Genomic DNA, 23146 nt, shown 5'->3' with positions numbered 1-23146 from the left:
TCTGCTCCAGCAAACCGGATAGTCGTAGCCCCTTGTGTCCTGTCATGGGAGCTAAAGATGGGGTAAGACCAAGGCAACGTGGCGCCATCTGTTGACAGTGATGAGAGTTAACATGAGTGGGAGAATGACCAACCAGACACAGTGTGCTAAATGGGGGAAAGTATATTAATGAATGGGATAATGTAAGAAGGGCATGGAGGAGGGGTGTGGATATGGGGGAGGGGTGGGTATGGAGAGCATGGAAGAGGGTGTGGGTATGTGGGAGGGGTGTGGGTATAGAGGGCATGGAGGAGGGGTGTGGGTATGGAGGGCATGGAGGAGGGGTGTGGGTATGGAGGGCATAGAGGATGGGTGTGGGTATAGAGGGCTTGGAGGAGGGGTTTGGGTATGGAGGGCTTGGAGGAGGGGTTTGGGTATGGAGGGCTTGGAGGAGGGGTGTGGGTATGGAGGGCATGGAGGAAGGGTGTAGATAAAGAGGGTTTGGCCAAAATGACCCTTGATATATTTTACTGACATTTTTCAATGCTAATTACTCATCAACTATGGGTTTCCAAGGTGTGATTTAGGGTTTGTGTGTTATTCTGAAAGCTCTTAATTAGTTAAACCCCTTAAATTTGAATTCTGAGATAAAAGTATATTTTGGTCGATAAATTACTAAAGTGTAAGCCGGGCATAGGCCTCCTGGGAAACCTTGGTAGGATCCTTGGACTCCACCGCCATTGGCAGGGTCCCCGGGGGCATCACCGTCCCTGGGAGGGGGCCTGGTGTCACCACCACGCCTGGGAGGGTCCCTGAGGGCGCCGTCACTCCAGGTGGGTCCCCGGGGATGCATCTCTTTGTGTACGAACCTCTGTCCTGCATGGCAGTGATCAGTGATATTACCCACATGAATCTGACCTCTATACATATATAGCTGTTAATGAATATGATGTATTTCTTTGTGTATGAACCTCTGTCCTGCGTGGCAGTGAGAAGTGATGCCACCCTCAGTGTCAAGACCTGACTGAATTACTCAGAATAGGCAAACTGTACTACAAGCTTTGCCAATAAATTTGTTAAACTAAAAAACTAACTCTGTGAACGCCAGACCTGTAAGGGCCCAGTATGCAGTAGGTTTTACGGTATTTAGATTTCTGGGAGATGCAACGTTAAATAAATACACCACCGCCCATCACATTTCCAGTATCATCGCATTCTGAAGAAGGTAATGACGAATAATATTCAACATGAAAACATAAGTTGTGGTGTTGTTTTCACTGACTGTTCTCTTCTCCTATTGGCTGTAATTTTGTGGGTTAACAAAATATTCCGCCAACCATAGCTCAGGAAGGGACTGCTGGCAGTATGTAATATATATGACTCAACAAGCAGGGCATGCCATAGGTCTCCTGGGAACCCTTGGTAGGGTCCCTGGAGTGCACCCCCTTACATCCTGTGCAAGGAGATGCAAAGTTAAGTAAATACACCACCGGCCATCACATTTTCAGTACCGTCGCATTCTGAAGAAGGTAACGGCGAATAATATTCAACAGGAAAACATAAGTTGTGGTGTTGTGTTGACTGACTGTTCTCTTCTCCTATTGGCTGTAATTTTGTGGGTTAAAAAAGTAGTCCACCAATCATAGCTCAGTAAGGGACTGCTGGCAGTATGTAATATATATATGACACAACAAGCAGGGCATACCACAGGCCTCCCGGGAAGCCTTGGTAGGGTCCCTGGAGTGCACCGCATCTGGGAGACCCCCTTGGTGCATCACCGTCCCTGGGAGGGTCCCGGGTGGCGCCACCACACTTGGGAGGGCCCCTCGGGGCACCCTCACTCCGGAGAGGGTCCCTAGAGGTGCCGTCGCTTCGGGGGTGTCCCTGGGGGCGCCGGTACCCTTGGGGGGGGGGGGTCAGTGCAAGAGTTCCTGGGAACGCCGTTGTCCCTGGGAGTGTTCCTGGGGACGCTACCGCTTGTGGAAGGCTCCCTGGAGGCATCACCGGCCCTAGTAGAGCCCCTAGTGGCGCCACCACGCCTTGGAGGACCCTGGCTGTGCCGTCACTCTAGGGAGGGTCCCTGTGGGCGGTCCTGCCCTTGGGAGGGTCCTTGGGTGCACTGTTGACCCAGGAAGTGTCCCTAGGGGCGCTGCCGGCCCTGTAAGAAGCTTTGTGCATGACCTCGCCCCTCGGAAGGCCTCTGGGAACGCCAGACCTGAAAGGGCCTTGGGTGCAGTAGGTTTTACGGTGTTTAGATCTCTGGGAGATGCAACGTTAAGTAATACACCACCGCCCATCACATTTTCAGTATCGTCGCATTCTGAAGAAGGTAACGGCGAATAATATTCAACAGGAAAACATAAGTTGTGGTGTTGTGTTGACTGACTGTTCTCTTCTCCTATTGGCTGTAATTTTGTGGGTTAAAAAAGTAGTCCACCAATCATAGCTCAGTAAGGGACTGCTGGCAGTATGTAATATATATATGACACAACAAGCAGGGCATGCCACAGGCCTCCCGGGAACCCTTGATAGGGTCCCTGGATTGCACCGCCCTTGGGATGGTCCCTGGGGGCATCACTGGCCTTGGGAGGGCTCCTGGTGGCGCCACCACGCCTTGGAGGTCCCCTCGGAGTGCCATTTCTTCGGTGAAGTTCCAGGGACCGCCACTGCCTTTCGGTAGGACCCTGGGAGCGCCGTTGTCCCTGGGAGCGCTGTTGTCCCTGGGAGTGTCCCTGGGGACGATGCTGGCCCTGTAGGAAACCCTGTGGGCACCCCTCCCCCCCCCCCTTCCCTCGTAAGTGGTCCTCTGGGAATGTCAGACCTGTAAGGGCCCAGTGTGCAGTAGGTTTTACGGTATTTAGATCTCTGGGAGATGCAACGTTAAATAAATACACCACCGCCCAGCACATTTCCAGTATCATCGCATTCTGATGAAGGTAACGGAGAATAATATCCAACAGGAAAACATAAGTTGTGGGGTTGTGTTCACTGACTGTTCTCTTCTCCTATTGGCTGTAATTTTGTGGGTTAAAAAAATACTCCACCAATCATAGCTCAGTAAGGGACTGCTGGTAGTATGTAATATATATGAAACAACAAGCAGGGCATGCCATAGGTCTCCTGGGAACCCTTGGTAGGGTCCCTGGAGTGCACCGCCCTTGGGATGGTCCCTGGGGGCATCACCGGCCTTGGGTGGGCTCCTGGTAGCGCCACCATGCCTTGGAGGGACCCCAGGGGTGCCGTTACTCTGGTGAAGTCCCTGGGTCCGCCATGGCCCTTGGGGAGGACCTTGCAAGAATCCCTGGGAGCGCCGCTGTCCCTGTGAGTGTCCCTGGGGATGCTGCCTACCCTGTAAGAAACCCTCACTGTCCCTAGGAGGGCCCCTGGTAGTGCCACCACACCGGAAAAGGCACATGGGGGCAACTTCACTCCGAGGAGGGTCTCTGGGAACGCCGTCGCTCCAGGAACAGTCCCTAGGGGAATCGCTGCCCGTGGGAGGGTTCCTGCGAGAGTAATCGGGAGCGCCGCTGTTTCTGGGAGTGTCCCTGTGGGCGCTGCCGCCCCTGAGTGGGCCCCTAAGAACGCCACAATCCCTACGATGGTACCTGGGGGCTCTGCTGTCCCTGTGAGAATCCTTGGGTAAGCCACCACCCCTGGAGTGACTCTAAGGGCGCCGTTGTCCCTGGGAGTGTTCACGGGGGCGCCGCCGCCCCTGGGAGGGCCCCTGGGTGAGACGACACCCCTGAGTTGGCCCCTGGTGGAAAACGCCACTCCTGGGAGGGCCCCAGGGAGCGCCAGACCTATAGAACCCCTTGGTGCAGTATTTTTACGCTATTTAAATTTCTGGGAGATGCAAAGTTAAATAAATACACCTCCCAATACATTTCCAGTATCATCGCATTCTGAAGAATGTAATGGAGAACAATATCCAACAGGAAAACATAAGTTGTGGAGTTGTGTTGACTGACTGTTCTCTTCTCCTATTGGCTGTAATTTTGTGGGTTAAAAAAATAGTCCACCAATCATAGCTCAGTAAGGGACTGCTGGCAGTATGTAATATATATATGACACAACAAGCAGGGCATGCCATAGGTCTCCTGGGAACCCTTGGTAGGGTCCCTGGAGTGCACCGCCCTTGGGATGGTCCCTGGGGGCATCACCGGCCTTGGGTGGGCTCCTGGTGGCGCCACCATGCCTTGGAGGGACCCCAGGGGTGCCGTTACTCTGGTGAAGTCCCTGGGGCCGCCATGGCCCTTGGGGAGGACGTTGCAGGAATCCCTGGGAGTGCCGTTGTCCCTGGGGATGCTGCCTACCCTGTAAGAAACCCTCACTGTCCCTAGGAGGGCCCCTGGTAGTGCCACCACACCGGAAAAGGAGCCTGGGGGCAACTTCACTCCGAGGAGGGTCTCTGGGAACGCCGTCGCTCCAGGAACAGTCCCTAGGGGAATCGCTGCCCGTGGGAGGGTTCCTGGGAGAGTAATCGGGAGCGCCGCTGTTTCTGGGAGTGTCCCTGTGGGCGCTGCCGCCCCTGAGTGGGCCCCTAAGAACGCCACAATCCCTACGATGGTACCTGGGGGCTCTGCTGTCCCCGTGAGAATTCCTGGGTAAGCCACCACCCCTGGGAGTGTTTCTAAGGGCGCCGTTGTCCCTGGGAGTGTTCACGGGGGCGCCGCCACCCCTGGGAGGGCCCCTGGGTGAGACGACACCCCTGAGTTGGCCCCTGGTGGAAACCGCCACTCCTGGGAGGGCCCCAGGGAGCGCCAGACCTATAGAACCCCTTGGTGCAGTATTTTTACGCTATTTAGATTCCTGGGAGATGCAAAGTTAAATAAATACACCTCCCAATACATTTCCAGTATCATCGCATTCTGAAGAATGTAACGGAGAATAATATCCAACAGGAAAACATAAGTTGTGGAGTTATGTTGACTGACTGTTCTCTTCTCCTATTGGCTGTAATTTTGTGGGTTAAAAAAATAGTCCACCAATCATAGTTCAGTAAAGGACTGCTGGGAGTATGTAATATATGACACAACGAACAAGTATGCCATAGGGCCCGTGTGGACCCTTGATAGAGTCTCTGGGGGGAGTGTCGCCCAGGGAGGGTCGCTAAAGGCATCACTGTTCCTGGGAGGGCCCCTGGTGGCGCCACCACTCCTGGGAGGGCCGTAGCTCTGGGGAGGTTCCCAGGGAGCGCCGTCGCTTTGGGGAGATTCCCAGGGAGCGCCGTCGCTCTGGGGAAGAGTCCCTGGGGTCGTTGCTGCCCTTGGGAAAGTCCCTGCAAAAATCCCCGGGAGCGCCCCTGTTCCTGGGAGTGTCCCTAGGGGCGCTGCTGCCCATGAGTGGGCCCCTGGGAATGCCACTAACCCTGGGATGGTCTCAGAGGGCACCACTACCATTGAGTTTCCCTGAGGGCGTTGCCACCCCTGTGAGAGTCTCTGGAGGCACCGCCATCCCTTGGAGGGATGTGGGTATGGGTGGCATGGGGGAGGGGTGTGGGTATGGAGGAAGGGTGTGGATAAAGAGGGTTTGGAGAAGGTGTGTGGGTATGGAGGCCATGGAGGGGGGGTGTGGGTATACAGGGCTTGGAGGAGGGTGTGGGTATGGGGCTTGGAGGAGAGGTGTGGGTATGGAGGGGCTTGGAGGAGGGTGTGGGTATGGAGGGCTTGGAGGAGGGGTGTGGGTATGGAGGGCTTGGAGGAGGGGTGTGGGTGGAGGGCATGGAGGAGGCATGTGGGTATAGAGGGCTTGGGTGGGGTGTGGGTATGGAGGGCTTGGAGCAGGGGTGTGGATATGGAGGGCTTGGAGCAGGGGGTGTGGGTATGGAGGGCTTGGAGCAGGGGTGTGGGTAGGAGGGCATGGAGGAGGGTGTGGGTATGGAGGTCATGGAGCAGGGGTGTGGGTATGGAGGGGATGGAGGAGGGGTGCGGGTAGGAAGGGCTTGGAGGAGGGGTGTGGGTATTGAGGGCCTGGAGGAGGGGTGTGTGTAGGGAGGACATGGAGGAGGGGTGGGTGTAAAAAGAGATTTGTAAGGTGCATGTATAAAGATTTACAAGGTTCTCATTCCATATTTTGGTCACTTGGCTCCTCTACATTCAAGAAAATAAAAACACCTTGCTACCTTTATACTTTATTTTCATTCTATTGAAACAATATTCTAAATTAACTTTACAAACTTCTGTACCATACAAAGTAAAGACAAATAAATTTAGAATGTGAACAATGCAAGATATATAAACATTCTACTATTATAATATCAATTTATGTACAGTCAGTCAAAACAATATCACCATTGAGTTGAACAAAATCAAGAAGATATAATCTCAATGATTTACTAAACAATGATTATTCAAGACATTATTTTTTTCAAATGCAATCAGCACCTTGAGCCATAAAGGGTAAGGGCTTGTACCAGTGAGATATGGCATGGAATAAATGTACCTACAGCATGAAAACACAATTAAAAAGGAATATCACAACCAAAGTTATAGAAAAGAAAGCTGACAATGCAAAAAAAAAAAGAAAACAAAATAAGCAGACTATCAATAGCACAAATTCTCATAATGGGCAAATTACAAAAAAAAATTATTGAAATACTGTACATTATTAGTACGGCTGACTGAACAGAGGAAATGGAATACTGAAAATTGACACTAAAACTAACAACACTTCCTTAAGTAAAGTGCCTACTCCATTAACCAATCAAAATGCTTGACATCTAGTCACTAAAAATCATTCACTTTTTAAACTCAGTATACAGTACATTCATACATGTGTAACAATGAGCTTCTATTAAAAAAATAAAAATAATAAAAAAATAGCCCCTTGTGCACAGGCTCCTCTCTGAGCTGAATTAAATTGTCTGGCATTAGCCAAATAAAATATTAAAAGTGGCATCCCTGTAGTGAAGGGGCTAACATTACCTTATATCATGGAATGTATCGAGATCAAAAAAATGCAGGCTTCACTTTATATAGATATTAAACTTGGATATGGAGTAGTATTTTGTCTTTACTCTTGACTGTATATGCTGGTTTCAATATCGTAAAAAAGATAATCTATCTATCTTATACAGGTAGTCATAAACATTTCCAAATACAAAGAAACAAATTGTTACAGTGATGGAATGATATTAAATCAAAGTCCTTCATATAATTAAACAACACGAAATAAAATGTGTACAGGATAGGCACTTAGAAACTAATAGTTGATTAATCTTGTTTTGTTCTATCTGCTCTATCTTGCTGTAAATTCCAACACTACCAAAATCCTCAAGTTATACACTGTAATCATATAAACACAGTTACTTACAATAGATCTACAGCCAAAAAACTTTTATTGCAATATACTGTATCACGCTACTCCAGTATAATTACCAGCTGCTTGGACAAAATTACCAATAACAGTACTTAGCATAGTATACTGCACCACTAGGCATTGAACTAGAATCACTAATATCTTGAAAGTGAATGACTACAGAGAATAGGGCACCTTAAATGTTAAAAATGGAGCAACTAGCTGCCTAAGACTCCCAGACAGATCAACTGACTTATTAAAGCCGATGTATTTTAACAAGTTTGTGCAGTTGAAAAATTGTACAACTAACTACCTAGTTCTCTGCGCATTACTGTACGGTACATACAAATACTCTTAAAAGTTACTCTTAATGCTTTACATAAACAACAATAAAGGTTATAAAGTGAAAGACATGCATTGGTCACTGGGGGAGCTTATGAGCTTGCAAGTTACAGATTATTATACTCCTTTGTAAATCTACATCTGGGTCTGAATACCAATGAAATTATTTTATATTTGTTTAATCCATTAAGTCAAATACAGTAGACCCTCCATAGAGAATGAGTTCTTTAATGAAAGCAATTCCTGCAGATCCTCTAAAAGAATGTGTTTTAGAGTAATAAAGGCTTTTAAACCCTATAAACGGCCATCCAACACAAGTATTTCCTGCAGCCTTTGCCATGCTTCTTCAAGTGGCTGTAAAGCTTATCTTTCTATTCCAGGGTACAAAAATGCTTTCAAAAATGTAAATCTTACTTTTCTATATGTGTTGCCTATCTTTCCATGGTGTGTAACTTGATATCAAAATCTTTTGTTCTCCAACCATTTTATGACCTAATTGGCAACTCTAACCGATACCTTCGTTCTCGATTGGAATTTTGGTCAATTATTGGCCAGAAGTCCCAAATCACTGTCTATCGAGGACTTACTGTACTGTATTCTACTTCCTGCATTCAAAACAGAGGCGAAAACAATTTCCTGCAAATGCTGTGGGTCATGATCATCTCCAATGCCGTCAAGTGTCAATAAAAACTCTAGGTACAAGAGCAAGATGCAAATTTAGCTGGTAGTTTTTCATGTGGGCAAATCCTTTACACCATAGCTGCTATAATCAACTCTGAACCTGACCTGAAACTAGTTCATCAGTAAGAGCAAGATTTTAAGATAATATCTTGATCCTGAAACATTACTAACATCAAAATAAATGACAAGTGTGGAAACAAAAATAGACTTTCTTAAACTGCAATTAAGAAAATAACAGACTACAGGTGTAGTTGGCAACAGTAGCCCATGGAACTGCCACCATTCAAGAAACAAAAGAATTGCACATTTTTAATTCTACCAATAGCAATTTTAATTTTTTTTAATGTATACTGCATATTTACTCTACAGAACTGTTTCTTATAAACTTCCATCAATCCTAACTTTCTTCTTTACTAATGTTTTCTAAATGATTCCATTTTCTGTTCTACAGTATTTGTATAAATCTGTCAAAACAAACCTCTTTCTCTTAACCTATTTCTCAATGCAAATACTTATCAGTATATTTGTAGCATTTAAGTAATATACACATCAAAATATGTACACTTACTCCAAAAATTTTCTTTACGATTTTGTTAGATAACATGACACAGCGGACGAAACATTTTGACAGCCCTACCAAGACAACAGTTCATTTTGAAATTCATCGGACCCTTCCAATAAAGATACCCTCTGGAGCAAGTGTACCTGAAAGTGTGAAGATGACCAATAACCAACAAGTTTGGGGGAGATTTTATAATGAAACATCTGCTCTGAATCCAGTAAAAAGATGGATAATACATACAGGTAAATAGAGAATAGAAATAAAAAAAAAGGATAAAGAAGTGCCTAACAATCATTCTTCAGAAACTTAGATTTTTGGAATACAGTAGTGTTCAGCACACCAGCAAGACGGTCAGGTCAGCAGTGTCACACAAGATATATATATATATATATATATATATATATATATATATATATATATATATATATATATATATATATATATATATATATATATATATATATATATATATATATATATATATATATATATATATATATATATATATATATATATATATATATATATATATATATATATATATATATATATATATATATATATATATATATATATATATATATATATATATATATATATATATATATATATATATATATATATATATATATATATATATATATATATATATATATATATATATATTACTATTGAAGAGTATAACATCTCCTTAATCACTCATTTCATTAATTTCAGAATTGTGAAAAATATAGTCATACAGAATACAGTATAGCCTATAAATCTTAAAACTAAGCAATTAAAATGCAGTGCAAATCTTTGGAATATAGAGTATGTATACATTTTACCTCTTTATAGATCTTCATATCTTAGACAGTCAATTATCACACCATTTATTGGCAATAGAAATGCAATGTTATATAGAAAAATGCCCAGGTACTCTTAATAACTAGAACCTAACTTCAACAATTCTCCCTTCCAGGAGCCTCACACTCAACATTGTCCAGAAATAACGAGAAGTCTATCATAGTGCTCTTCTAAAAACACACAAGACATTTCTAGAAAGGTTTACATGTGTGAAGAGGTGGACTTGAAAACATAACATCAAAATTCGTTCATACAGTCAGTGTTTAACTACACAGTAATGGTTCACATAAACAAAACATAATAATACTTATTTGAAACTGTAATCCAAGGAGAAAAATAGTGTCTAAAAATGATTCACAAACTCCGTTACCTTACGTAACTTTACATTAGCTTCACACTTGGGAAATCCTGTCACCTTCTAGATATTTCACCCCCTGTAAAGTAATCTTAAACATGTTATGCAAATAATGATACAAGCAGTAAGTCAGACAATTAGGATTAAATGTTCTGCTTATAAATTAAAGCCCTCAGCACTTCTAGCATACTAAACCTACCATCACATTCTTTACATGTAAACACAATAAAAATCTGCTTCCTGAAAAGTGCGTTGCAAATATCTTGTACAGTACATGTAATTAATTATACTATAGTGTATGTTGTAACACATTCAAAGTAGTTTTCCTGAAAGGTATGTTGTAAATAATTCTCAAAATATCAATAACTGGAATGTTTTTAATATCCTTTAGAGCTTTCGTGATAGAAAGAACTTCATAAGAGTCGACATCTGTCAACAAGAAAAAAAATTCTGAGCTCAACTCTTTTAGCATCAAAGAAAGAATCAGTTAAAAATACATTTTTTTTTATGCAAATAATAAAAAAATCACCTTAAAATGTCACACTCCTGAATATAGACAAATCAGGCAGCTCTCCCACATGCATAGAACACCCCACTTGCTGCTGCGGTAGTTATGATTAATAGAATATTTAACTACATGGTCGTCTAATGTAAAAATTCTCATAATATATTCCAAAGTCAATCATATGACATACTGCATGCAATATGCACACTCGTTAGTATACCAAACATCATGTTTTAAAGCCTGTTAAACATTTTATTCACCAATGACAATTATTACTATTGGGTTTCTGACTTTTATACAACAAACCAAGTTGAGGTTTAGGTATCAAATTCATAAACAAAATAAACAATTACATTAGAACTATTGAAAATGGCAAAACTTTTAAGATTACATTTCATAACACCACAGCAACAGTGAGCTATCATGTTATGAGAGTTAGTTTAAAAGATCTGTGCATCAGACATAGAACGTATGTTTCAATAATAATCATGAGACACCATGAGCCTAAGACTTAGAAATTCAATGGTTTATGTACAATGGAGTAGTTGTTGTTTACAGAAAAGGTTTTGCATGTCATGTTAAAATTGGCAAAAGTTTGTAAATTACGGTATGTGCTGTTGAGCTGACAAACAAGGGACTCGGCTTTACTGTTTAATCACATTTTTCACCTTATTATTCAGTAATATTGAGAGAGGAGCTTTGAATTTCATGCTTACCGTAAGTGGTTTATGAAGGGTATGCGGTGTGGATTCTACCGAAGAGCAAACGACAGGAGTTCCGTGAGTACAAGATTGTCCGTGTTATAGTGAGCGAGTACAAGAATATGAACCACAGCAGAAGGGAGGAATGATACTGTGCTATCATATTCCAAGTGAAAGAGGATCCATAATTTAACCTGTTCCTCAATGTATATACAGTATATCCTCTAGCAGGTCTTCCTTACATTATGAAAGCCTCCAGTAACTGTGTCAATGCCTCAAACATTACATATCTTGCCAAGCACAATTTTGACATTGAATATCATAAATTTTATTTTTCAATGCTCAACACAATATCTTATATAACCCATAAGGTACTCAGTTATTTTAATTTTGATCTCCATAATTTTTCTAATTACAGTACTACAATAATAAGATTAGTGCACATATATTATCATCCCTCCCCTCCCTCAAAGTTCACAGAATCCTAGAATATTTGAACATTAAATTTTCTGCATCTTACAGATTTATAGAAATCTTAATGTAAGAGCAGAAAAAGAGGAGGGTTCAATATCACAAAGTTCACAAGCAGCAGCGTCACACTAACTGCCAGTATCACCATAAACAAGATTTCCGTAAATTTGTTCATAATCAGTGTGATTATCAGCCTCTCTTGATTTTACCTAGTCAGTAATTATTAACTTCAGTCAAACTGATCAGATGCAATTCATATTTTATCATCTTCATATTCTTATTTTTCATAAGAGTATTATATTAATCCAGTCTTTATAAATGTTTTCAAATACTGTAAGATATTTCATGAGATTTTTGTTTGTTTTGGCTTATCATATCAGTTACAGATGTATATAATGTATAAAACATTTCCAATATCAGAGCTATAATGACAGGTACAGTACTTTCCCATTAACAACAGGTACAGTACTTTCCCATTAATGACCGATATTTTCCCATTAATGACAGGTAAAGAGCATGTTTTCCAAGATGACAACTTTAACCAATACAACATGTATGCTTAAAAGCCTGGTGGCCTACATAAGAACTACAATGTGCCTTACAGATAAGCATGTCAATGAAGTCATCAAAAGATGGGCAACTGTACACTACTAACACATACTATATTTTACTACTACTACTTCTTCAAGGTACTGCATCTTAAGCTCCCAAGATTCATTCTAATTGCTAATTCTTTTCATTTCTTTTCCAATAATAGTCATGACTTGAGAAAACAAGTCATTACTGGATGGGATATTTCAAATCTCATCCTCTGATATTTTTCCCATTATTATCATATAAATTAATATCCAATCACCACACATTATATAATCACGTATGTTTTTTTTAGTCCGGTTTCTTATACAGTATACTGTACTATGAAATGTAGATTTATAAGTCAAATTAATGGAAACTATAAAGTTTATAATGAAATAGGGTTTTATATGGTGCTACTGTCTGTCTGTGTCCGTCTGTCTGTCTGTGTAGATACACAGAACACCTAACATACTAGTTATCACACTTTGGCTGGTTTCAACATTAAGAATATTATCCAAACGCCACAGTGACTCTACATGCCAGACATCATCTATTCTCCAGCTTACACACACACACACACACTACATCTTCCTCTACTTCCACGTCCTCAGCCAGTCAAGCATTCCGTCTTAGACTTACTTCTTACACATGTTTTACAACTGTACAGGCAGCTTTATAAATACAAAAGACCTCAAAAGTTTAAGTAATGACTGTATAAACATTCCAAAATGGATTATTATTATTATTATTATTATTATTAAAATTTGGTGAGGTTGATATATACAGTAGATCCTCGCCAACCGCTGCTTCCATGTATCCACTGTTTTCACTCTATATACCATTTTACCAAGTGCAGCATTTAGTTTTAAATATCTGCAGATTAGCATGGCCTCTTTATCCCTCCACAGTCTAATGTATTCCTCCGCCCAGTGTCCCATCTCCCGCTACTGATCTCCACGCTCTCTCAGTACAGGTTAATACCCCTGTACTGTAAAATTTATATCACTACAGATATTGTTTAGTGTAGAAACAAGCAACTTAGTTAGGCTTTGAAGAGTGTTATCCGCAACCATGGAACCTAACCCCCTATTTCCCATTAGCCTTTAGTCTTGCTAACCGCATATTTGCCGATAATGGAGTTTTTCAGGAACCTAACTCCCGTGGTTGGCAAAGGACTACTGTACTGTACAACAACAGGTTATTGATGAATTAATGATCATCCATTTGGCTTAAGTAAAATATGAAATGTACACTACAGTATTTTTTTTTTAATTTATTTATTGATATTATTTTTATTTATTCCTCACATCTTCTAGTATATATCATTTAAAAAAACTGTGACTACGGGACGAAAATACACACAAAATATGGTACATAACAACATTCATATCACTACATACAGTACAGTATTCCTTCCATCCTTCCTTGTTTACTTCTTTCCTTCACCACCAGCACTGTAAATATAGCACCTACACAGCTGAAGTCACCAATCTTAAGTTTTTCTTCCTATCTATTAAAAATCACAATGTGTGTGTGTGTCTGTGTGTGTCTGAGTCTCTGCAGTAAGTCCCAAAATACTGTAATCTTTTTATACCCAGAGTAGTATCTTGGAGAGATGGTAACACAAAATAGAACTGATATATGTAGGAGCTGTCACTATTAAAAATAAAAGGGCTCTAGAGAAATAATGGAATAATACCCAGGATATAATAAGCTACTCGGTTAAGGGTGTTCATTAGGTACACTCGCTCCAAAACACATCTTTACGATTTTGTGTAAGACAATATGACACTTTTAGGAGCAAGAGTACAGCAGGGTTGTAACAGTAGTAGAAAAGATTAAATGACAGCCAGTAATGGGTAGAGAGAGAATAAGTTAAGGAATGTTAGATCTTATGTTTGAGAAATGGGAGACAAAAAAAGTAAGTATTATAGCAATTATGAATCTAGATAAGTGTTATGACTACAGTTAACAGAGAAAGAGGGTGGATGAATAGACAAAAGGAAGAAGGATATTGTGGGGACTTTCCATATGGAGATTTCAAGGAGTTGTTGACAAAAATGAAGGAATTGTAAATGAGGCAAGAATAATAACATACAATGGAAAACTTTTAAGTAAGGTGGCCAAGTAAAAGGAGGGATTATATAGGCAACAAGGGTAGAAATGATAAAATTTACTGAGGTGTAACAAAACAGGAATTGTTAAGGGATTTTTTGCAGAGAACTACCCTCCCACGTAGCGAATGAAGACTTCAATGACAACTGAACAAATTTGAAGTTTTTAAGACGAACACATTAGGTGAGACATGACTAACCAGAAAAACCAATGTGCTTTTTCAGTTACAGAATGAAAAAACTTAGCTATATTGTCTCTAGTCCTTTGTATTGTATGTCTTATATATTATTTTTTGGTTGTCCTACTACTTTCTTAATATCTTGTGCTATCATTCATTATTTTTTTGTCCTGAACTTCGATAAACAAACATCTAGAAAACCATAATAAACTTCCTGCGCCTTTTCTTTCAATAAATGAAGGGGTGTAAACAGGCATCCTCTCTGACTTTTGTTGGTAATGATGGCTTATCATTCTCACAACTTTCTTAAGAATTTCATGGTTTTAGAGTTGGAGAAAAACTAGTACTCACAGGTGATAGCACGATATGCATCAAGAGGACAAGTTTTGAAGATCTTTTGAGACAAGGCTAATCCACATATTCATAGTTTGATAATAAAGCTCTTATACATCACTTTTTATGGAAGAAATTACCTTTAATTATGTTACTAAAGAGGTGTCATTTCAGTATCATAACTTTCTTAATTATAATATCTATCAGTCTCATATTTTGGCATAAATAACTCCAGGAAGATCTTGGACATGATAATGAGATTCACAAAAAAAAAAAAATATTATCATCATTATTATAATTATTATTGCTTGGTTCTATCATTTAATTCAAACATTCATGAAGTAACTTATCTATGAGTTAGTTAATGTAGCTGAGAAGGCCGGGGTCAGTGGTCCTTCTTCACCACCACCACACAGGCCCCAGCACGACCAGTTGCTAAAGGAGACATCTGAAAGGGAAACTCATTGTAAACTCAACCCCTTGTGTACAGGGTACCCTCTGAATTGAATAAAATTGCCTGGCCTTAGCCATATAAAAAATCAAGTGGCATCCCCATAGTGAAGGAGTTTAAAAACTCTGTTGTGAAAATTAATTACAAAATATCTATTAAAAGCTGAACAAACTGTTGTTAACATCAGCATCATTATTTTTTTGCCATTTTCCACATTTAAATGGGTTAGCAATGATTGCCAGACAGCAAATTTGAAGCAAGTTTTACAGCTGGATGCTCTTTCTATAATCAACCTACTTTTCAGAGTTGGAACAAAGTATAAAAGGTAGGAATTCCATAAAAGTAATGGTATTTGCTACATGATAGTATAATGAGAAGTTGCCAAGTACTGTGGAAAAGATTCTATATATATGCCAATACCCTTACAGAGAGTAAAGATGGATTTCTTGGAATGAATGAATATCTTAATATGGACTGAGAGAATAAGAGATAAATACATGTGTGACTTACCTGCATCCATTCATTTGTTTGAGGGTCATAAGCATGGACAAGATTTAGATAGGTCTGGCCATCATAGCCACCAACACAAAACAAGCGATCACCCAGGAGACTCACTCCTGCACTATCACAGCCAACGTTCAGACATGCCACCTGGGTCCAAGTGTCTGTTGCAGGATCATATCTGGGAAATTTTTTAAAATTCTTCTTGAGTACAAAGAAATCTAAACAAACTCTTATATTTTACAGACATTTATTAATTCTTGTTGAGTACAGTACAAAAATGTCTTGCCAAATTCTTATTTTTACATTTGAAGTTCCTAAATTTTAAAACAATTTATGAACAAATAACTTATAAAAATTAAGAGTCAGTTTCCTGTTACCTCTCAACACAGTCAAATCTGGAAGCACATGGGTTGGACGCGGGAGCATCGTGACCACCAACAGCATAGAGGAAACCATTGACCACGCCTACTCCAACACCCCCTCTCCTTCTGGCCATAGGTGCACATGGGGTCCATTTGTTTGTGTGGGGATCATAACACTCTACAGTTCGTAAGCATGATGATCCATCTCTCCCTCCCACTGCATACAGCCTGAAAATATTTTACATTTTAGAAAATTAAATATACTATTACAATAATATTGGGGAAGACTAACATTTTAAACGGTAACTTTTAAACCTCTCGTGGGGGATAAAAGTTCATATTTGTTTTAAATCAGAGCTCCACAGACAATAATTAAAGCTGATAAGATTTATAATAAAAAAACAAAGAAATACACAGGATAATAATGTGGAGGAGTAAGTTAAACAGAATTAAAACAATCTAACCTTCCATTGAGAACAGCTACACCCACAGTTGACCTGGAAGTTGACATGGGTGCAACATAGCTCCACTGTCGTGCTTGTGGATCCCAACGCTCCACAGTATTTAAGTAACTCCAACCATCATGACCACCAACAGCATAGAGGGGACCCTCTAAAACACCAACACCTACAATACAGATGAATCATTTAGTATTTAAATAATCTATGAATAAGGATTTTCAGCATTCACAAAAGAATTGGTAAAATGGTTTCATGATATAAACACAAAGATTTGCAGTACATATATAATATCAGTAAACCGGTTCTTTACTTTATCCTTGTCTGTGGGTGCAGTAAACTACCTAATCACCTGCAATGAGCTCTTGTATATTTTTCCGGAAAATTCCGGGGATGAGGGATATTTTTCCGGGTTCGAGAGGTGATGTAATGGGCAATTTCTGGAACTTCTGAGAAAATTTTTCCATTACCTGGAAAATTCCGGGGATGGGGGATTTTATCTGGCTTTGAGAGAGTTGTCTCGTTACCCGGAATCTCTCATTTCCGGAAGTGCTCTGCACCAATTGTTCCGGCTAACGGGTACATATATATATTGCTTCAATCATCTTCTGTTAAATGCCAAGAAACATCAATATTTTACTTAAAAAATTATTATGATGGATTTGTTTCATAAATGGGAAAAAGACTGTGATTGTAAACTGAAAACATCATAAGGTGGACGTGACGATAAACTGCTTCACTGTCCGCGCTAATACAATATTAACATTAGTTTTGGGCTAGGTAGGATAAAAATTTTGGTGGATTGGCCTGCAGAAAAATAACTAAATCTTAATGCAACCCATGATTGAGGAAAGGTTGCCCATGCCTGATTTAAACCATTGGTTTACATCGGCCACCCCTGCAAGGGGCACACACAAAAATACAATACAGTAAACAATATTAGTTGTACAGGTATGATTTTTCACCTAGGCCGTGTCTATGCGTTGACATTGGAGGCAACTGGGACCATGTTCTAGTACTCGGCTCGTATGACTCAACAGTGTTCAGCGTCTTGAGGCCGTCTCTACCACCAACCACGTGTAACTTCCCGTCCAAAACTGCTACTCCAAACTGCAAACGTCGCCCTGTCATTGTTCCCACGGTGGTCCAGCTGTTCGTTCTTAAGTTGTACTTTTCAATCCCTGTTGAACCTGTAGTTAAAATACACAGTCATTATATACTTTTAGTCATCATATTATCAAAACACACACACACACGTATACATACTTTATAGAAAAAGGAGAATATTTATAACTAAATAAAAACTGGTATAAAACTAATAAAATTAAAGAAAATAATAAAAACGAATTAAATAATTAATTCTTTTTTAAAAAGGTTGCTCTAAAGAATAATGTGCAGCTTCAGAAATAATGTAGAAACCAGTATTGTATTGTAGTGCTAAAATAATTCTTATCACAGTCAATGAAAGTTCTCTAGAGAGCTTGATCCAGGAATTCTTTTTTTTTCTAGTTATTCGTGAAAAAAAAAATCCTCTTAATCTTACTTCCTCTCCACCCACCCTTATTGGAGTCCATGCCTCCAACAACATAAAGATCTCCAACAGTGGATTTTCTGGGCTTGGTGCGTGGTGATTGGAGTGTGGACCGTCTTTCTGGCAGCAGATGATACTTAAGAGCTTCCAGGATCAACTCTTGGCACTCTCGATCTTCTTTGAAGAGTGAATTGGTTTCTATATGATCAGTCAAGAACTGCAAAACAGCAATTTGTTTATAAACCTAAAAGGATATCTAAGCAACACATTATACCCCATACGGAAATAAACAAATAACAGTGCTATACATCCAGTATATACTGTATGCTGTACGTATATGAAAAATTTAAATTGAAAATAATATAACTCATTTTCATTCAACTCACAATGAATGTAACAGCTAATCACAACTCTTCTATATTATTAGAATGATTAACATGTACCTCCTATAAACAAGTCTTTCCTCAAAGTTTGGACTACTGACACTTAATATCTCACACACACACAGACATCTTAATCCAGGCATCTGAGGTGGTGGACACTGTGTCAGGTATATGAGATGGTCCTGGGTGGTATGAAGTCTGAGTGAGGTCAAACAGCAGAGTCAGACAGTACGTCATGGGTAGCAGCGTGTCATGGGTAGTAGTGTGCCATGGATAGCAGTGTGCCATGGGTAGCCGTGTGTCATGGGTAGCCGTGTGTCATGGGTAGCCGTGTGTCATGGGTAGCCGTGTGTCATGGGTAGCCGTGTGTCATGGGTAGCCGTGTGTCATGGGTAGCCGTGTGTCATGGGTAGCCGTGTGTCATGGGTAGCCGTGTGTCATGGGTAGCCGTGTGTCATGGGTAGCAGTGTGTCATGGGCGAGAAGCTCAATCATTGTTACTCATCATCGACTCTTACCAGTGTGACACATCTTACAAGTGACAATATATACAGTACGTATATGAACTGCTTTGAGAAGGCAGACTTTTGAGAGTTAAATACAAGTAAGACAATATGTTTGGACCATCTACAGGCAGTATTGAGAGTGAACTTGGACTACCTGAAAATGCTGATACAAAAATTTCCTGCCCCTAGTTATCTGGTGACACCCAGAATGTGGATGATATGAAGCAGATATACCAGCAGTCTGAACAAACTGAGTCAGATGAAGGAACCACTTAAAAACCCATCACCACATTTCAACAAGGTCTTGACTTGCCTGTTATTATGAAACTGTTTTGTTTACAGAACAACTTTGAGCCCTGGGGAAAATTGCTAAGCTCATAAAGACGGTGAATTTGCTAGTGGGTAAAAAATCTATATACAGTATACATACTAAACTACTGTAGTCAACTTTAACATTATTATACTGTATAGTAACTGGTTCCTGTTTAATTCAAACACATGTTACAGCATCCAGTATGTGTAAAGTTCTCCATCCTCTGGTATATAAAAATGATTCTGATTAAATAATGCTTTACACAATGCCAGCAAATGGCTAAAGTAAAACTCAATGGCAAACCTTGCTTTTTAAAATGTCATGTTTTTACAATACATAGTGGCCAAGATATTAAGTGGCTTCCACTACATATTTACTTTGTCCTCCAAACTACCACGATCACAAGGGCAAAGGTTCCTGTTACTTGGAATCCTTTGTATCTCATGCCCTCAGTGTGCATATATGAGCTAATGAGCTAAATCACTCACCTGAGATCATCTTGGACCCTTTTCAATACAACAGACAACTGTCATGAAAAAAATAGTAAAAAATATACAGTAAATGAAGTAATACTGTACCTGGGGTGAAAGAAGAGGAAGTTTCACAAGACCTAATAGTCTGGCCATATCCTTTGTACGTGTCTCAAGGTCATGCTTTAGCCATACCACCAGTGCCTGAAAAAATAATATATTTTTTTTTTTGCTTTATATTAGGACGATTCTTCCTTTAAAAATTGCCAAAATATTTTGTTGCAGTACTGAATTTAATATCCTTTTTTCTATTAGTGTACTGTATTATTTTTGAATCATATGCAACTAAACTGTCTACAGTATTGTGCTATCATAAGGTCAGGGATGATAATATAGTACTGCCTCAGCCTGAAACATTTGGCAGTGGTAATAAAGAAATTTTCTTTCATTTTGATCAGTTCCCTGCAACAAACTAGTATTTCCTGTTATAAATACTGTACTTGTAGGATACAGAAATAAAAACCTAAATCCAATGACTGATTACAGCTTCAAAATCCATTTGGGGTGCATGACATGTTTATATAACAAATTTAGAAACATGGTTTATGTGATCACTGACCTGAAAGATAAGTTCCTCGGAGGGAACATTGAGATCTTCGGAAGCCAAGAGTCGAGCAGCTTCCTCTGTGGGAAGTTGGACAAACTCTTGGTGTTGCATCACCTCCTGGAAGTGCTCCTATAGGACAAAACATAAAGGAACCAGTTATGGTTGATTAATTGATTGAGTAAAATATCTGGTGCCGCAGCCTGTGGCTATTTGGATACAGTTATGAGCCATACATAAATTTATATATACACCTAGTGTGTGTATATGTATATCCTGCTTCATAATAACAATACAGGTACAGTATTAGTACAGGTATCTGTACTCTTTCCTGTCCTGTTCTAAATTACTCACCTTACTCCATTTTCAACTACAGTACAAACAAGTAAAGTACTGTATGAGCAACAAGCCTCATACTATACAGAGAAAATCCCTAACTATTATATCACAAATTCACGTATTACTCACTCATGTTTAGAGGAATAAATTGAATGACGAAAATTTCTATATTGATAAAAATGTTTCATATCCACTTATATTGTGTTAATTTATTTATTCTTGCTCCTTAATACATGTACTGTCAAAGTGATAAGGATTTAATGACTTACAGCTGTATAGGTAGAAGCAAGGCGGTGAAGATCTGAGCATCCCTGAGTATCTGCAAATAGCTGTATACCAAGACAGTTTGCTGGATGAAGTTGTTTAGTGAGGAAGTCACAGCATACATCTACTACTTCTGTCAATAATAAATGATGTGCTGTCGACAACACGACTTCTACAGTATCTTCATGCAGCTCCAGGGTACCTGAAAATTTATGGACATGTCAATGCCTCCATCTATAAGAAGAACATGCAGTATAAAAAATATTCTTTATTATTATATGATATTATTTTCTTTAAAGAGTTATCTTTCCAGAAAAACTAAACTGTTACACTGTATGAAATACAGTACCTTACCTTCAGTATTTTGTTATTGAAATATGTGATATAGCACTTGGGTTGGCCCTGAAGACTACCTATACTGAAATTTTGAACAAAATCCATTTTTTGGCCGAAATGAAGAAAATTGTAAGTCTATAGCCTTAAAGGATTTTTGGCCAAAAATACGTTTTCTCTCTGAACTAAAATTTAATGTGCCTAACTATTTAAGTACATCCAGAATAATACACAAGCACCAAGAAATGACCTCGAAAACCCATAAGTGGCGAGTAATTAGCATTGCAAAAGTAATTAAAATATTCTAAAATCATTTGAACATTTTCTAAAAGCCATTTGAACAAGTTATAATCAAGATATCAAATTTTGGTTAACAGATCCTTAAGCAGCACATTCAGGAGTACCTATACTGAAATTTTGAACAAAATCCATTTTTTGGCCGAAATGACAAAATAAGAATTAAGAAGCCTTAAAGGAAATGACGAAATTATGAGTCTATAGTTAAAAAGGATTTTTTTTAAAAATACGTTTCTCTCTGATTTAAAATTTATTGTGCTAACTATTTTAGTACATCCAGGGCAATACACAAGCATGAAATGACCTCGAAAACCCGCAGAGTGGCGAGTGTTGCATTGCAAAAGTAATTAAATATTCTAAAAATCATTTTGTTCTTTTCTAGCCATTTGAACAAGTTATAATCAAGATATCAAATTTTGGTTAACAGATCATTAGCATTTGCACGTTGGAGTACTATACTGTAATTTTTGAACAAAATCATTTTGGCCGAAATGACGAAATTATTGAAGTCTTATAGCCTTAAAAGTTTTTGGCCAAAAGTACGTTTTCTCTACTAAGTAATTTTAATGTGCTAACTATTTGAGTACATCGAATAGTACTAAGCTTCAGAAATGGCCTCGAAACATTAAGTGGCGATTAATTAGCATTGCATGAGTAATTAAATATTCTAAAAAATCATTTTGAACATTTTCTAAAGCCATTTGAACAAGTTATAATCAGATATCAAATTTTGGGTAACAGATCGTAAGCTTAGCTTCAGGGTACCTATACTGAAATTTGAACAAATCCATTTTTGGGGATTGAGTTATGAATCTATAGCCTTGGATTTTTGGATTAATGCGTTTTCTCTCTGAACTAAATTTGTGTGCTAACTATTTATGTATCAAGAATAATACTAGCTTTTCAAGAAATGACCTCGAAACCCATAAGTGGCGGTAATTAGCGTGCAAAAAGTAATTAAAATATTATAAAATCATTGAAGCATTTTCTAAAGCCATTTGAACAAGTATAATCAGTAAAATTTTGGTTAACAGATCATAACAGCACATTCAGGATTACATGTACTGAAATTTTGATTAAATCCATTTTGGCCGAAATGAAGAAAATTGTAAGTCTATAGCCTTTAGGATTTTGGCCAAATGTTTTTCTCTCTGAACTAAAATTTAATGTGCCTAACTTATTTAAGTACATCAGAAATAATACACAAGCACTGAGAAAAGTATCGAAAACCCATAAGTGGCGAGTAATTAACATTGCAAAAGTAATTAAATTATTCTAAAAATCATTTGAACATTTTCTAAAAGCCATTTGAACAAGTTATAATCAAGATATCAAATTTTGGTTAACTAATCGTTAAGCAACACATTCAGAATTATATGCTGAAATTTTGGT

The 23146-nt window shown here is 39.3% G+C and overlaps 3 protein-coding genes across 4 annotated transcripts; all 3 read right to left on the bottom strand.

The window, feature by feature from the left end:
• Positions 1 to 654: 654 nt before the first annotated feature.
• LOC121873483 (basic salivary proline-rich protein 2-like) lies at positions 655 to 1980 on the bottom strand. The gene is made up of 3 exons (XM_042377074.1): positions 1685 to 1980; positions 1074 to 1089; positions 655 to 855 (listed from the first exon to the last, which is right to left on the bottom strand). The coding sequence occupies exons 1-3, from the start codon at positions 1978 to 1980 to the stop codon at positions 655 to 657; spliced, it is 513 nt and encodes a 170-aa protein (XP_042233008.1).
• Positions 1981 to 2000: 20 nt separating this feature from the next.
• LOC121873498 (basic salivary proline-rich protein 2-like) lies at positions 2001 to 5319 on the bottom strand. Its single transcript, XM_042377089.1, has 5 exons — positions 5102 to 5319; positions 4067 to 4669; positions 3090 to 3703; positions 2492 to 2800; positions 2001 to 2299 (listed from the first exon to the last, which is right to left on the bottom strand). Exons 1-5 carry the CDS (start codon positions 5317 to 5319, stop codon positions 2001 to 2003), a joined length of 2043 nt encoding a protein of 680 aa, XP_042233023.1.
• A 4215-nt stretch (positions 5320 to 9534) lies between these two features.
• On the bottom strand, positions 9535 to 21326 carry LOC121873484 (kelch-like protein 5; the record flags this gene model as incomplete). 2 transcript variants are annotated; one of them, XM_042377075.1, is given in 9 exon segments in its annotated part: positions 9535 to 15388; positions 15902 to 16073; positions 16273 to 16485; positions 16722 to 16884; positions 17681 to 17905; positions 18259 to 18463; positions 20026 to 20121; positions 20537 to 20653; positions 21130 to 21326. In XM_042377075.1, coding segments are annotated over 9 exon segments (1451 nt in total), but the record flags the coding sequence as incomplete, so codon positions are not given.
• Positions 21327 to 23146: the final 1820 nt, after the last annotated feature.

This window comes from Homarus americanus, unplaced genomic scaffold, assembly GCF_018991925.1.
Source record: "Homarus americanus isolate GMGI-L3 unplaced genomic scaffold, GMGI_Hamer_2.0 scaffold27959, whole genome shotgun sequence".
NCBI lineage: Eukaryota > Metazoa > Arthropoda > Malacostraca > Decapoda > Nephropidae > Homarus > Homarus americanus.
Note: the sequence above shows the minus strand (reverse complement) of the source record. Positions and strands in the feature narration are given on the sequence as shown.